This window comes from Lipotes vexillifer, unplaced genomic scaffold, assembly GCF_000442215.2.
Source record: "Lipotes vexillifer unplaced genomic scaffold, Lipotes_vexillifer_v1.1 scaffold1084, whole genome shotgun sequence".
Lineage (NCBI taxonomy): Eukaryota > Metazoa > Chordata > Mammalia > Artiodactyla > Lipotidae > Lipotes > Lipotes vexillifer.
Genome location: NW_006785495.1, coordinates 395,093 through 411,130, shown reverse-complemented (window position 1 = coordinate 411,130; position 16,038 = coordinate 395,093). Strand labels below are relative to the sequence as shown.

At 38.0% G+C, this 16,038-nt stretch overlaps 1 protein-coding gene across 1 annotated transcript in view; it reads right to left on the bottom strand.

The window, feature by feature from the left end:
* Nucleotides 1-3,147: 3,147 nt before the first annotated feature.
* The window catches only part of PRRC1 (proline rich coiled-coil 1), a 37,369-nt gene continuing 24,478 nt past the window's right edge, over nucleotides 3,148-16,038 (bottom strand). Inside the window, exon 8 of the mRNA XM_007457609.1 lies at nucleotides 3,148-3,736. Within this exon, the coding sequence (XP_007457671.1) occupies nucleotides 3,527-3,736 (210 nt within the window). The 3' untranslated portion in view covers nucleotides 3,148-3,526. The remainder of the gene's footprint in view (nucleotides 3,737-16,038) is intronic.

The window sequence follows — 16,038 nt, the reverse complement described above, 5'->3', positions numbered from 1 at the left end:
GTTTGAAGCTGCTATTACATAATTCTTGGCAGCCAGTAGCCAGCTGAGACAAAAAGGAATATGGGTCCTTCTAATATAATATGAATATGATTAGCATTAAAAAAAAATCACTTGGGATATAAGTCGAGGTATTTTTTATTTATGACATATGTACATACGTACAAAATTGGCTTTATCCAATACATCATCCTGCACAGTATCTTAAAAAACAATACCATATTCTGGGAGTAAAAATCCAAGTTTCTTAATTTATGTATAACCTAACATCTTTTAGAACACAGAATATTACCAATTTGGCTTCACAGAACACAAATTCCTGTTTAGAATTTTTTCTAGCCAAGGAACAAAGTAAATGCAACAACATCTTAAACTAATTTAGCTGACCCTGAGTATATTACTAATTTGCACAATGTGAATTAATGTATATAATACACTTTCATCTGTACTGTTATCTACTTATATTTATCATACTACCATTTTGTCTATATCCATTCATCTCAATTTTCTACCTCATTAATCCTTGAGAGAAAGAACAAAGAATGGGGAAGTAATAATAAGAGATTCAGAGGAGAAAACTACAGGTATTGGCTCAAACTTTTCCACCCAGAGTCTGGGGCCCAGCTCTAAGTCCAGGGTTACCTGATAAACTTAATAACAAGACTACATTGATTTGAGTAATCTGAGTACCTTCTGTCGATTGAGGCTGATGTAAAATTACTCTTTCTGCATTTCTTCCTGTTCTCTTTCACAACACTTAATTAAAAAGTATACAAACTGGGCTTCCCTGGTGGCGCAGTGGTTGAGAGTCCGCCTGCCGATGCAGGGGACATGGGTTCGTGCCCCGGTCCGGGAGGATCCCACGTGCCGCGGAGCGGCTGGGCCCGTGAGCCATGGCCGCTGAGCCTGTGCGTCCGGAGCCTGTGCTCCGCAACGGGAGAGGCCACAGTGGTGAGGGGCCTGCGTGCCGCCAAAAAAAAAAAAAAAAAGTATACAAACTTATCAAATTCAGTAAGTAGTTCTGGGAGCACTTCAAAAGAAAAGAAAATAACACAAACATGACCAAAATAGTAGTGGCAAAGAACTGTGTTAAAGACAGGTTGTCCCAAGATGCTTGAGGGTAAAAGGCCCCAGAGCTCAACTCTCCCTAAAAAATGCTAGTGCAAGAATTATAAGGAAACAAGCAAGAAAAGAACAGGGCAGCTGGATGATTGGTGAAGGGAGCCGTGGCCTTAGGTTGATGACCAGCATTATCTCATTACAAAATACCAACAGTAAAAGACCGCCTGGCTCACACTGCCCTGGTGTGTGAGAGGTAATGAGTTACTTTTCTTGCCCATTGTACAAGAGGGAAATCCAAGAATGAAAAAGTAAACAAGAGGCTGGGAAAGTTGACTGTGGAGTCAGTCATGCACTGATGCCTTTCAAAGATAACTCTGGGCCAAAAAAGGAATAAGGGGCCAGAACAAGATCATGTATTTATCTTTTCCATCTGCCCTTCCCTAGTCCTCACCCACTCACAAAGAGCAGAGGGTGCAAACTACCAGGTGCAGGGAAATCACCTGCACCCAAACCACGGAATAACTCTGCCATTGCTGTTTGGGGATTCGAAGAAAACTGTCCTCTAATGGGATGTCAATGTTAATGAGTCTATGAAAACCACCCTCAAAAACATCAACTAAGATATTTGAGACTTGGTAAAGTTAAAAAGAAAATTTTATCTTTAGGATCTGTAAAATTTCCCTATAAAAGGGAAAAAAAGCAGAAATACGAACTACGGACATATGTTTCTTCATTCCTAACAGTGATGTGTCATCAGGCCAATGCCATGATAAAGGGTAGCTTTTTAAAATAAAGGATAAAAACAAATGGTAGAGAAAGGCTTCTCTTATTCACGAAAGACGGAGAAAACACAGACGAAGTGTTCCATAAATACCAATAAAAAGGGAATATAAGTATTCCTGTGTCCCTAATATGCTATAGCAACCGGCTACATCTCTCTTCTTTCTCTCATTACTTTTAATGACACAGAAGACTGAATGACAACTATACAGTGCATAGAAATTAACACATAACACAGATGGAAAATTAGTACTTCATCTTCTCATCCTCAGGTAAAGAAAATAGCAGAAATCAAACAAGTACTTGAAATGATATTAATACAAAGCTAACATTACATGAAATGACAGCACAGGATAAGAGCTTCAATACCTTAAAAGATTTTATAATTGTGCTGATTCTTTTACATCTAAAGAATTATATAGAAGAGTAAATAAAAATTAAATTATGTTTATATAAGAAACTATCTTCAAAAAGTTATTTGAACTTTCATATACTGAGTTCAAAAGTAGATGATGAACTATTTTTGATTTGTATAAATCCCAAAATGGTAAAATATATTATCTGGGGGAAAAAGAAGCTTCCATTAAATACAAACATAATGGACTAAATAAACCAGGTTCACTATAAAATAGTTTCTTGGAAAACTTCCATAGAAAGTAAAGGCAGAATGGCACGAAGTTAGAAAAGCAGTGCTTAAGGCAAACTAAATAAGTAACCTTAAAGTCAGTCATCTGATCCCATAAACAACAAAGTAATTTCCTCTCAAAACTTTCTCTATTACTGTTGGAGAAATGAATTAAAGCAGAAATAATGGCTGTTGTCGGAAGCACTGAATACCATTATGCAAAGAAACCCAAATGCTTCTAATTTAAATATGCTTGACTCATTTGCCCCTTAGTTGTCATAGAGCAATGAAAAAAATAAAATGCATTATCCCAGTGTTCATTGTACCGTATGAATGTGAAATGCTTAAACATTAAAAAAAAAAAAAAAAAAAGAATTTTTCAGTATATGTGTATAACATGATGTACCGTATGAATGTGAAATGCTGAAACATTAAAAAAAAAAAAAAAAAAGAATTTTTCAGTATATGTGTATAACATGATAACCAAAAAGAAAATGATCGATTCTGTTATTCTGGCCTATGTTAAAAATATGCATAGACAAGTGCACCATCTCCCTACAAGTAGGTGTCTTAAGAGTCTCTTGTTGAGCACATGGCTTAGCATCAGACCTGTGATCACACGGACACACGAAAAGCTTCCAAGATGGACAGGTAAGAGATTAATCATGAATTAAAAGAAACAATGCTTTTAAACAGTGTTCGGTAAACATGTTCTTTAGTCAACTATTTCTTAAAAAACAAAATAATCAAGTACATATCATTAAGTTAAATATCTTAGCACATGAATTTGCACCTTATAAATCTGATGTATCAAACTGTCCTATAAAAATATTTATATATTTTTTGAGAACTACTGGTACGTGCAATTATATAATCAGAAAAAGGATCTGTTTCTTTTCATCTACTGGAATGACACCATGCCTTTCTAAGAAAACAACTGCAGCCTACAGGAAAATGATCAAAACAGCTGGACTGACTGAAGTTGTCCAGTTTAAGAAGGGACTGTCTCTTCTCCACTAGCAGCTCAAAGTTAGCAAGTGTCAGTATCCCAGGCCAGCCTTCTCACATGGTCCTGGGGGACAGGCGCTGTTTATACATGCCTGCTACCGCTTTGGCTGCACTGTAGATCATCTGCCGACGAGACATGCCAGTGAAAGTCACGTGCCAATCAGTCCGGCTGACATTGAGTAAGCTCTTCTCCAGGACTTCGCCCACTGTCACCAAAAGGCCCGACCACCTCAGACTGTAGTCCTGGGGAGTTAGACTTTGAGCCTAAGGAAAACAGAAATCGATATTTTAATACATTAAAAAACATCACTGAAAGTAGTTACGTCGTAAGTGACATTTCAAAGTCTCTCAGGTTACTTCTCATATAGAGATTATGATAGACCCTGAGAAAAACGGCTATGCTGCCGAATGTATGAGGTTACAAGGCTACAAAAAAAACACAAAACAATATTGCACACATGGGCTTGATTTACAATGTCCACACTAAGCTCATTTTGTTGTTTAAATATAATCTAAGTCTTAAAGCTAATGACTCTATCTAACGGAGCTCAGTGTCAGAGGGCCGAAGTGTCAGTTCTATATTCAGTGTCACTTTAGGTTAATAATAAGATTAGTGCTAAAATAGAAATGTTACTTTTATCTTTTTACAGTAACAAAATTCCTATCAGAAAGAGAGATAATACTGCATATTAAGGCTTCAACCCTCTCAGAAAAGAATTGTTAAATTAATTTGCAGAAAAGTATTCCTGGAAACTTCATTTATGTGTGAATAAGTTAGTACCAATATATATCAAATAACATCCAGTCCAGGAGAGAGTATCAACCACTGTTACATCACTTGTACTTGACCCAGCCTATATTTGCTCCATGGAAATCATTTATTCAACTACACAGGAATGAAAAAATAACCTCATTGCCTGATATCCAAGAATGATATAGTTTTTTGGCTTTAGGGTGCTAAGTATAGTCCAGAGGAGTATATCCATATGTAGAAAGGATCCATGCAGTGATTCCCAAATGTGCTATATATTACAATCACCTGAGATGCATTTTTTTTTTTTTTAAGAAAACCACTTTTCATGCTCCACCTAAGACCAATGAATTGGAAACTCACAGATGGTTCCAAGAGAAAGAGCACAATACTTATAAAATAGTTTCTGAGAAAATTTGCTGTGGACAGCCCAGCAGCTGGGGAGCCTGCTCTGTCTTCCCTTCCACAGGGCATACTGCACTATCAGTATTCTCCTATGTTTCAAAGAGAGACAGTAGATAAACCACTATGGTCCTCAGAACTGTGTTTCTCAAATGCGATGCGCACATGAAGCATCTGGCGAGCTTCTCAAGTTGCAGATCCTAATTCCATAGCCTTAGGTTAGGGCCCAAGAGTACTTTTTTTTTTAAGACTAAATGGGCAATGCACAAATCCTTTTTTTCCAGTTTTGAGATAAAATTGACATATATCACTATTTAAGTTTAAGATGTACACCACAATGGTTTCACTTACATTTATTGTGAAATGATTACCATGATAATCACCCCATATTTAGATACAATAAAAAGAAGCAAAAAAAGAAAAAAACCTTTTTTCTTTATGACCTCTTAGGATCTACTCTCTTAACAACTTTCATATACACCATACAATAGTGTTAACTACAGTCACCATCCTATACATCCATACATTATATCCTCAGTACTTATTTCTCCCGTAACTGGAAGTTTGTACCTTATGACCACCTTTCTCCTACCACCCTTCCTCAAGCGTGCATTTTTAACAAGTTCCCAGGTGATGATTATGATGCTAGGCCTAGGATCATACTTTCGAGGATCAAAATACTTGACATTATCAGCAAACATCCAGAGACTGGTTTTTTGTTTTGTTTTTTTTTGCGGTACGCGGGCCTCTCACTGTTGTGGCCTCTCCCGCTGCGGAGCACAGGGTCCGGACGCGCAGGCTCAGCGGCCATGGCTCACGGGCCCAGCCGCTCCGCGGCACGTGGGATCCTCCCAGACCGGGGCACGAACCCGTGTCCTCTGCATTGGCAGGCGGACTCCCAACCACTGCGCCACCAGGGAAGCCCAAGAAACTGGGTTTTTAATTGGGGGAGGAGGGATCATTTATATTTATTTAACCAGCATAAACTGTATAAAAATTTTTCCTGATTTTCACTAATATATTGATATATGCTGATTATAATCCCCTTAAGGGCTGATTTCTAGTCTCTCAAATTCTCTTTAAAAATTTCAACTAAAAGGAACACAGAATTGAACATCTTGCAGTGGATAAAACAAGAAACAGCGTAGAACTGAAGAGCAAGGATAAGAGGAAGGAATCTCAATACCTATACTCTTGTATCTCAACTTTGTACCTTGTGAAAGAAATGGAATGACAGCAGAAATGGCAAAACAAATAGCAAACGACACTCTTTGAATACCACTGTTCACAGTTAACCACATTAAGAGCCTGTGTGTACTTTTCCAGGTCTTTTTTTCCTATTCATTTATATACATTTTAAGGTATATATGGGTATATGTGTGTGTATATATATCGATACTACATGCAGTTTATTTTCACTTAGCAATGTCATAGACAAATTTGAATATTTAGTATATATAGTTTTATTAGTATATATACTTTTGATGCTTTGTGCCTTGAGCATAATGTCTGTTTCATTCCAATATATATTTTTAAAAACAGAATAAAAATTGTCCTTGCAGTGATCAGCCATCTAGCAAAAGAGTCACCAACATTTTCTGAAAAGGGCCACACAGTAAATATCTTAGGCTTTGTGGGCCAGACAGTCTCTATAGCAACTACTCAATTCTCCTGCTGTAGCAAAAAAGCAGCTGTAAACAGTATGTAAACAAACGGGCCCAGGTATGTTCTTTACAAAAAGAAACTTCTTTACAAAAACAGGGGTCAGGCCAGATTTGGCTGTAAGACTTTTTTCTTTTTGTGTGTGTGTGTGCTAGTCCCTGATTTTAAGCAATGTAAGAATGACAGTGACAGAAGCAGCCTTACAATTACAAGGTTCCTAATGTTTTACCATTCGATCTGATTTTTGCTTTGACTTTCCAGTATACACATACCCTTCTAATCCTAATTAGCTAAGAGTTATTAGCACGGTTGTAATTTCTTTTTTTTTCTTTTAAATTTTTATTGGAGTGTAATTGATTTACAATGTTGTGTTAGTTTCAGGTGTACAGTGAAGTGAATCAGTTATACATGTATCCACTCTTTTTTAGATTCCTTTCCATTACAGGCCATTAGAGAGTACTGAATAGAGTTCCCTGTGGTATACAGTAGGTTCTTATTAGTTATCTATTTCATATATAGTAGTGTTTATATGTCAATCCCAATCTCCCACTTTATCCCTTCCCCCCTACCCCCCGCTTGGTAACCATAAGTTTGTTTTCTACATCTGTGACTCTGTTTCTGTTGTAAATATGTTCATTTGTACCCATATCATATGATATTTTTCTTTCTCTGTCTTACTTAGTATGACAATCTCTAGGTCCATCCATGTTGCTGCAAATGGCATTCTTTTGTTCTTTTTTATGGCTGCATTATACTCCACTGTATACACGTACCACGACTTCTTTATCCATTCATCTATCGATGGGCATTTAGGTTGCTTCCATGTCCTGGCTATTATAAATAGTGCTGCAATGAACACTGAGGTGCTTGTATCTTTTCAAATTATGGTTTGCTTCCAGATATACACCCAAGAGTGGATTGCTGGATCATATAGTAGCTCTATTTTTAGTTTTTTAAGGAACCTCCACACTATTCTCCATGTGGTTGTACTAATTTACATTCCCACCAGCAGTGTAGGAGAGTTCCCTTTTCTCCACACCCTCTCCAGCATTTATTATTTGCAGACTTTTTGATGATGGCCATTCTGACTGGTGTGAGGTGGAACCTCACTGCAGTTTTGATTTGCATCTCTCTAATGATTAATGATGTTGAGCATCTTTTCATGTGCTTTTTAGCCATCTGTATGTCTTCTTTGTAGAAATGTCTATTTGGGTCTTCTGCCCATTTTTTTGATTGGGTTTTTTTTTTATATTGAGCTGCATGAGCTGTCTGTATATTTTGGAGATTAATCCCTTGTCAGCTGCTTCATTTGCAAATACCTTCTCCCATTCTGAGGGCTGTCTATTCATTTTGTTTATGGTTTCCTTTGCTGTGCAAAAGCTTTTAAGTTTAATTAGGTCCCTTTTTTTTTTTTTTTTTTTTTTTTTGCAGTACGCAGGCCTCTCACTGTTGTGGCCTCTCCCATTGCGGAGCACAGGCTCCGAACGCGCAGGCTCAGCAGCCATGGCTCACGGGCCCAGCTGCTCCGCGTCGTGTGGGATCTTCCCAGACCGGGGCACGAACCCGTGTTCCCTGCATCGGCAGGTGGACTCTCAACCACTGCGCCACCAGGGAAGCCCCCACTTGTTCATTTTTGATTTTATTTCCATTACTCTAGGAGGTGGATTGAAAAAGATCTTGCTGTGATTTATGTCAAAGAGTGTTCTGCCTGTTTTCCTCTAAGAGTTTTATAGTATACGGTCTTACATTTAGGTCTTTAATCCATTTTGAGTTTACTTTTGTGTATGGTGTTAGAGAATATTCTAATTTCATTCTTTTACATGTAGCTGTCCAGTTTTCCCAGCACCACTTATTGAAGAGACTCTTTCCTCCATTGTATATCCTTGCCTCCTTTGTCATAGATTAGTTGACCATAGGTGCATGGGTTTATCTCTGGGCTTTCTATCCTGTTCCATTGATCTATATTTCTGTTTTTGTGCCAGTACCATGCTGTCTTGATTACTGTAGCTTTGTAGTATAGTCTGAAGTCAGAGAGCCTGATTCCTCCAGCTCCGTTTTTCCTTCTCGAGATTGCTTTGGCTATTTGGGGTCTTTTGTGTTTCCACACAAATTGTAAAATTTTTTGTTCTAATTCTGTGAAAAATGCCATTGGCAATTTGATAGGGATTGCATTAAATCTGTAGATTGCTCTGTATAGTATAGTCATTTTCACAATATTGATTCTTCCAATCCAAGAACATGGTATATCTCTCCACCTGTTCGTGTAATCTTTGATTTCTTTCATTAGTATCTTACAGTTTTCTGAGTACAGGTCTTTTACCTCATTAGGTAGCTTTATTCCTAGGTATTTTATTCTTTTTGATGCGATGGTAAATGGGGTTGTTTCCTTAGTTTCTCTTTCTGACCTTTCATTGTTAGTGTATAGGAACACAAGAGTTTTCTGTGTATTTTGTATCCTGCATCTTTACCAAATTCATTGATTAGCTCTAGTAGTTTTCTGGTGGCATCGTTAGGATTCTCTACGTATAGTAAGTATCATGTCATCTGCAAACAGTGACAGTTTTACTTCTTCTCTTCCAATTTGGATTCCTTTTATTTCTTTTACTTCTCTGATTGCCGTGGCTAGGACTTCCAAAACTATGTTGAATAACAGTTGTGAGAATGGACATCCTTGTCTTGTTCCTGATCTTAGAGGAAATGCTTTCAGTTTTTCACCGTTGAGAACGACATTTGCTGTGGGTTTGTTGTATATGGCCTTTACTATGTTGAGGTAGGTTCCCTCTATGCCCACTTTCTGGAGTTTTTATCATAAGCGGGTGTTGAATTTTGTCAAAAGCTTTTTCTGCATCTATTGAGATGACCATGTTTTTTATTCTTCAGCTTGTTAATGTGCTCTATCACACTGATTTGTGGAAATTGAAAAAACCTTGCATCCCTGGATAAATCCCACTTGATCATGGTGTATGATCCTTTTAATGTGTCGTCTGATTCTGTTTCTTAGTGTTTTGTTTAGGATATTTGTGGCTATGTTCATCACTGATATTGGCCTGTAATTTTCTTTTTTTTGTGATAACTTTGTCTGGTATTGGTAGCAGGGTGATGGTGGCCTTGTAGAATGAGCTTAGGAGTGTTTTTTCCTCTGCAAATTTTTTGGAAGAGTTTCAGAAGGGTAGGTGTCAACTCTTCTCTGAATGTTTGATAGAATTCACCTGTGAAGCCATCTGGTCTTGGCCTTTTGTTTGCTGTTAGATTTTTAATCACAGTTTCAATTTCAGTACTTGTGAGTCATATTTTCTATTTCTTCCTGGTTCAGTCTTGGAAGGTTACACCTTTCTTATCTGTCCATTTTTTCCAGGTTGTCCATTTTATTGGCATACCGTTGCTTGTAGTAGTCTCTTATGATCCTCTGTATTTCTGTGGCATCTGTTGTAACTTCTTTTTCATTTCTAATTTTACTGATTTGCACCCTCCCCTTTTTTTCTTGATGAGTCTGGCTAAAGATTTATCAATTTTGTTTACCTTTTCAAAGAACCAGCTTTTAGTTTCATTGATCTTTTCTATTTTTTCTTCATCTCTATTTTATTGGGTTGGTCAAAATTTCGTTCAGTTTTAAGTAAAAATAAAAGACACATTTTTTCATTTTCACCAAGAATTTTACTGAACAATGTATTTACTAACCAAATGAACTTTTTGGCCAACCCAATATTTATTTTTGCTCTGATCTTTATGATTTATTTCCTTTTGCTAATTTAGGGTTTTTTTTTTTTTTTTTTGGTTGTTCTTCTCTCTCTAGTTGCCCAACAAGGTGGAAATTTTAAAAAGTTATGAAGACATAGGTGAATAAGTAAATTTTGATTGGGATGAAACAGAGGAAACAGGAGAGTCACAGAACTTATCCCAGCAGGGTGGAAATCTTCAGATGGCCATTAAGAAACAGGATGAATAAAACAGACATAGGTGGGATTAAAACAGAGGTTTTAACAGAGCACTACCAAAGGTTGAATGGGACTCCCTGCTGGTTCCCCAACATTGAAGGGCCCCAAATAAGTCTGCTCTATTTATCTTAGTTAGGAGAAATTTTAAAAGTCTGAAGGTAGAAATGACAATGAGAAATTTTAAGCAGCAATCAACTGGGGCAGCGACTAGGCAGATTAATCAAGATAAAGACTGACAAATGGGCCAAAACCCCTTGGCTCAATCCCTAGTTGGGGACCCAAAGACTTTTGTACAAGAGTGAGTAAAATGGTCAGGAGTGGAGAAGAGAAGTTTCCCTTGAGCTGTGTTACCAAAGTCCACTAGTGAAGGCCTGATGTGTGCTACAATTAGACTGAAAGAAAGTAAAAATGTAATGGTTGACAGGATTATTAAAGTTGAATGTTTAAGCAGGTATAACATAAGGAAGTGTGTCTCCTTTACCTGGATGGGGGACACTTCCCCTACCTAGTATTACAAAACCAAAACCCACTGATGAAGTCTCAATGTGGGTACAGTGAGGAACATAAGTGATGATGGAATTACAGTATAAGTTTGTAGGAGACCTGCTGTGTTTGAACTGGTTTCATGTGAAGTGACTGTGTTTTTTTTCACCTGATTATATTTTGGGGATGGGCACTGTATCTCACTGGAGAACGTTTCCCTTATCTAGTATTGTAAAACAGAAGGGATGGAAAGCCACCCTTCAAGCATTGTTAACTGGACATGCGATATGGAACCAGTAAGATTGTCTGAGCCTGCAGTGTGGAATAGAAGTTGGAGTGCTGGAAGGGACACAAGTCTCTGTGCCACAGCCCTATGTGGAACGTAGACTGAGGCTTATGGCAAAAATCTGTGAGTGCCTCCCAGCAATGACTACTTGAACTTCTAACTAGAGAATTTCCATTTGAGGGGTGTTTACTACCTAGCCACTGGACATTATTAATTGAAGCTACTCATATGACTAAAGGACATAAAATGATATTGAAATGTGAACTACTCAAAACGTCTGGGATGATGGAGAAACACCCTAATAGGGATGGCAGTACCCGGAAGAGTTCCACCATAATGGAAACAGTTTATACAGGATCATGCTGTGTGGGGAATACAGGGAGGAGACTAACAAGCTCGGGGTCTCTTTTCCTCTAGGACAGATTTTGGAGTCACCCGAGAAGCTGCCGGAACCAACTGCCATGTAGACAGTGCCCTATGAACAGCTCTTAACTGAACAACCAACCAAGAGCTACTTGGTTTATGGGGAGCAGTTCCAAGGTGGATGGATAAAATACTGATGGATAACATACTATTTGGAAGTCCACTGCTCTGACTGAGGAAGGTAAAGACAAATCAGACGGGCAAGGCTGAACTGCATGCTGTTTTCCCAGCAGTGATGAAAGAATTGAACAGTGATATAATCTCCTATCTTCTGGTTTTTACTGAGTCATGGGCAGCGGTCAATGGCCTGGCCATATGGTCAGGCAGGAGGGCAATGGAAACCTGGCCTATTAAAAGGATGCCCATATGGGACACACAACCCTGTGGAAATCACTGTGCGAACTGGAGGGATGCATTAAACTAGAACATGTTGATGCCCATCAGAAGAACTCCTTTCCAGGCTTGGAAGGTGAGTGGAATCAACAAGCAGATATCCCCCTGCTCTCTCTCAGGATGGCCACCTGGGTCCATGAAGTGAGTGAATATGGGGTTAGTGCAGCAGTGCAGAGATGGGCTGAATCTAGACACATTCTTTTTGTACACTCTGAGGCACAAAATGCCAATAAAAACTGTTCTGTCGACCAGCAATAAAGACAGAGACTGCAGATGGCTATGTGGCAGATTTCCTGTTAGGAAGGCCCTGAACATAGCTAGCAAGTTAGTTGGTAGCCCTGGGGGACTACAAACGGTTCTTCACAGGTAGAGACAGTGACTCTAGGCGGGGCTTTTCTTACCCAGTGGTAGAGGCAAATGCTCAGTTACAGTTTCTGGTTCAGCACTCTATGTTGTTTTGTTTTTTTTTAAACACCTTTATTGTAACTATGTTTTTAATCTTTGTTACAATTCCTAAGGGCCTATAGGGCAAGATGTGCCTTCACTCCATCTGAAAAAATGGGGCTAACAGTGATTTCTACTATATGAGCTGGTGGCAAAGACAGCCCACCTGTTCTGCACCTATGTAACCTTAACTTATCTGAATAGAAGTGGATGAGGGGGAGGCACCTGCTAGACTCGTACTGCCGTCTGTAATCTAGACCAGCACAGTCGCTGAACCTAATGTCCCTTCCAAAGGTGGAAAAGTTAGGGTATGAATGGAGAAAAGGAAAAAAGGGAAAAAAATGGCTCAGAGCAAGAGATGATACCGTCTCTTAGCTCTATTATACCTCATGCCTGAAAGGGTGAAGCCAAATACTGTATCTCTGACATCCCTCCTGCTGTTTTTTTAAATTGAAGTATAGTTGGTTTACAATGTTGGGTTAGTTTCAGGTGTACAGCAAAATGATTCATTTATACATATGTGTGTATAGATCTATTCTTTTTTGGATTCTTTTTCATTATAGACTACTACAAGATACTGAATACTGTATAGCACAGGAAACTGTAAGTCCTTGTTATCTACTTTTTATATAGTAGTGTGTATCTTTTAACGCCAAACTCCTGATTTATCTCCTTGCCCCACACCCCCCACTATCCCCTTTGGTAACCAGAAGTTTGCTTTCTATGTCTCTGAGTCTATTTCTGTTTTCTAAATAAGTTCATTTGTACCCTTTTTTTTTTTTTTTTTTTTTACATATAAGTGATATGTATTTGTCTTTCTCTGTCTGACTTACTTCACTTAGTATGATAATCTCTAGGCCCATCCATGTTGCTGCAAATTCATTCTTTTTAATGGCCGAGTAATATTCCATTGTATATATGTACACCACATCTTCTTTATCTAGTCATCTGTTGATGAACATTTAGGTTGATTCCATGTCTTGGCGATTGTAAATAGTGCTGCTGTGAACACAGGGGTGCATGTATCTTTTCAAGTTAGAGTTTTTGTCTTTTCTAGGTATATGCCCAGGAGTTGGATTGCAGGATCATATGGTAGCTCTACTTTAGTTTTTTTTATGGACCCTCTATACTGTTCTCCATAATGGCTGTACCAATTTACATTCCCACCAACAATGCAGGAGAGTTCCCTTTTCTCCACACCCTCTCCAGCATTTATTATTTGTATACTTCTTGATGATGGCCATTCTGACTGGTGGGAGGTGATAACCTCATTGTGGTTTTGATTTGCATTTCTCTAATAATTATTGATGTTGAGCATCTTTCCATGTGCCTGTTGGTCATCTGTATGTCTTCTTTGAAGAAATGTCTCTTTGGGTCTTCTGCCCATTTTTTGATTGGGTTGTTTTTTCTGTGGTAGAGTTTTATGAGCTGTTTGTATATTTTGGAGATTAATCCCTGTTGGTTGCTTCCTTTGCAAATATTTTCTCCCATTCTGCGGGTTGTCTTCATTTTGTTCATGGTTTCCTTTGCTGTGCAAAAGCTTTTAAGTTTAATTAGGTCCCATTTGTTTATTTTTGGTTTTATTTCCATTACTCTGGGAGACGTATCCAAAAAAATATTGCTGTGATTTAATATCAAAGAGTCTTCTGCCTATGTGTTCCTCTAAGAGTTTTATAGTATCCAGTGTTACATTTAGGTCTTTAATCTACTTTTGAGTTTATTTTTGTACATGGTGTTAGAGAATGTTCTAATTTCATTCTTCTACATGTAGCTCTCTACTTTATCCAGCACCACTTATTGAAGAGACTATCTTTTCTCCATTGTATATCCTTACCTCCTTTGCTGTAGATAAACCGACACACCTGGGGTCAATTAATTTCCAGACTTTCTATCCTGTTACAGTAAATCTGTGTATTTTGTGCCAGTTTCATACTGTTTTGTTTCATACTGTTTTGATGACTGTAGCTTTGTGGCATAGTCTGAAGTCAGGGAGTGTGATTCCTCCAGCTTCATTCTTAAGATTGTTTGTTTTGGCTATTAGGGGTCTTTTGTGTTTCCAGTCAAATTTTAAAATTATTTGTTCTAGTTCTGTGAAAGATGCCATTGGTAATTTGATAGGGATTGCACTGAATCTGTAGATTGCCTTAGGTAGTATGGTCATTTTAACAATATTGACTCTTCTATCCAAAACCATGGTATCTTTCCATTTGTTTGTGTCATCTTCAATTTCTTTCATCAGTCTTAAACAGTTTTTGGAATACAGGTCTTTTGCCTCCTTACATAGGTTGATCCCTAGGTATCTTATTCATTTTGATGTGAATGGTTAAATGGGATTGTTTCCTTAATTTCCCTTTCTGAGAACTTCAGAAAACAATTTCCACTCCTGCTTTTGAATCCTGCAAACCCATGTGCCCTCATGCTGGGAGACATTCTCATGATATGACAATGTACTAAAACAGTAATGACAAACTGGGATGCCAGTAATGTGCCAGTATCATTTAACATTTATGACTGTTTTACTATAAGGGATCCATGTTCAAAGACCAGGGAGTAGATTGTGATATTTTGATTTATAAAATATTTATCTGGTCTTCAACATTGGTTTCTGGCATAGAGCTCCCAGGAACTTGGCTGGTTACCAAGGGAAGAGGGTTGGAACTTTCAGTCCTATTTACTCCTCCCTCCCAGGCCCCCTGCACCTCTGAAGAGGGGGACTGGAGGTTTAAATCAATCACCAATAGCCAATGATTTAATCATCATGCCCATCTAATGAGCCCTCCATAAAAACCTAAAAAGGGTAGGGTTTAGACAGTTTCTTGGTTGGTGAAGGTGTGGAACACTAGGAGAGGGTATGGAAGCTCCACCTCCTTTCTCCATAGCTTGCCCTATGCATCTCTTCCATCTGGCTGCTGCTGACTTACATCTTTTTATAATAAACCTGTGATCTAGGGTGATTCTGTGAGCTACTCTAGCAAATTAATCAAACCCAAAGAGCAGGTTATGAGAATCTCTGATTTTTCTCTGATATACAGCCAGTCAGTCAGAAGTTCAGGTAACAACCTGGACTTGTGACTGATAGGTGTCTGGAAAGGAGGGGTACAGGCAGTCTTATAGGACTGAGCCCTTAACCTGTAGGATCTGACACTATTTCTAGGCAGAAAGGTGTCAGAATTGAGTTGAATTATAGGATATCCAGCTGTTATAGAACTGTTAGGTGGCATGGGGAAAACTACCCCCCCACACCCTGGAATTCATTTCAGAACCCTTTTTAATGTTCTAATAAATATATTTCAAACTTTTATTAGTTTTACCATTTACTACTTAAGTGATACTATTATAATTTATTTTTTGGTTAGGTTACAAGCTAGTCTCACAGAATAAAATGGAAAACTTTCCATCTCTATGCATGAGAATCATGTATTCTTTGAACACCTTGTAGACCTCACAACACCATTAAAACTCTGGAGCTAGATGAAACTCTTGCATCAAAAGGCTTCACTAAGATAATTAGGTTAAATCATATGAAACTGCCAAAATTTGACTGGTTTTGACTTCAATGAGCAATTTTATATGGTTCAACCTAATGGTTATAAACTGCCATTGGTGATTCAAGAATATTTTCCTAGAAAATCAACTGTTTTCTGTAATTTTTCTAAATTATTGTATAACAGCATACCATCTTTTAATCACCTTCACATTGCAGTGAGTTTAATAGTACCATGTATAAAAATGTCTTCTTCAACTTCTGAAGAGAAATTTTGGTAAAATTATGGTATAAGTAAGTAAA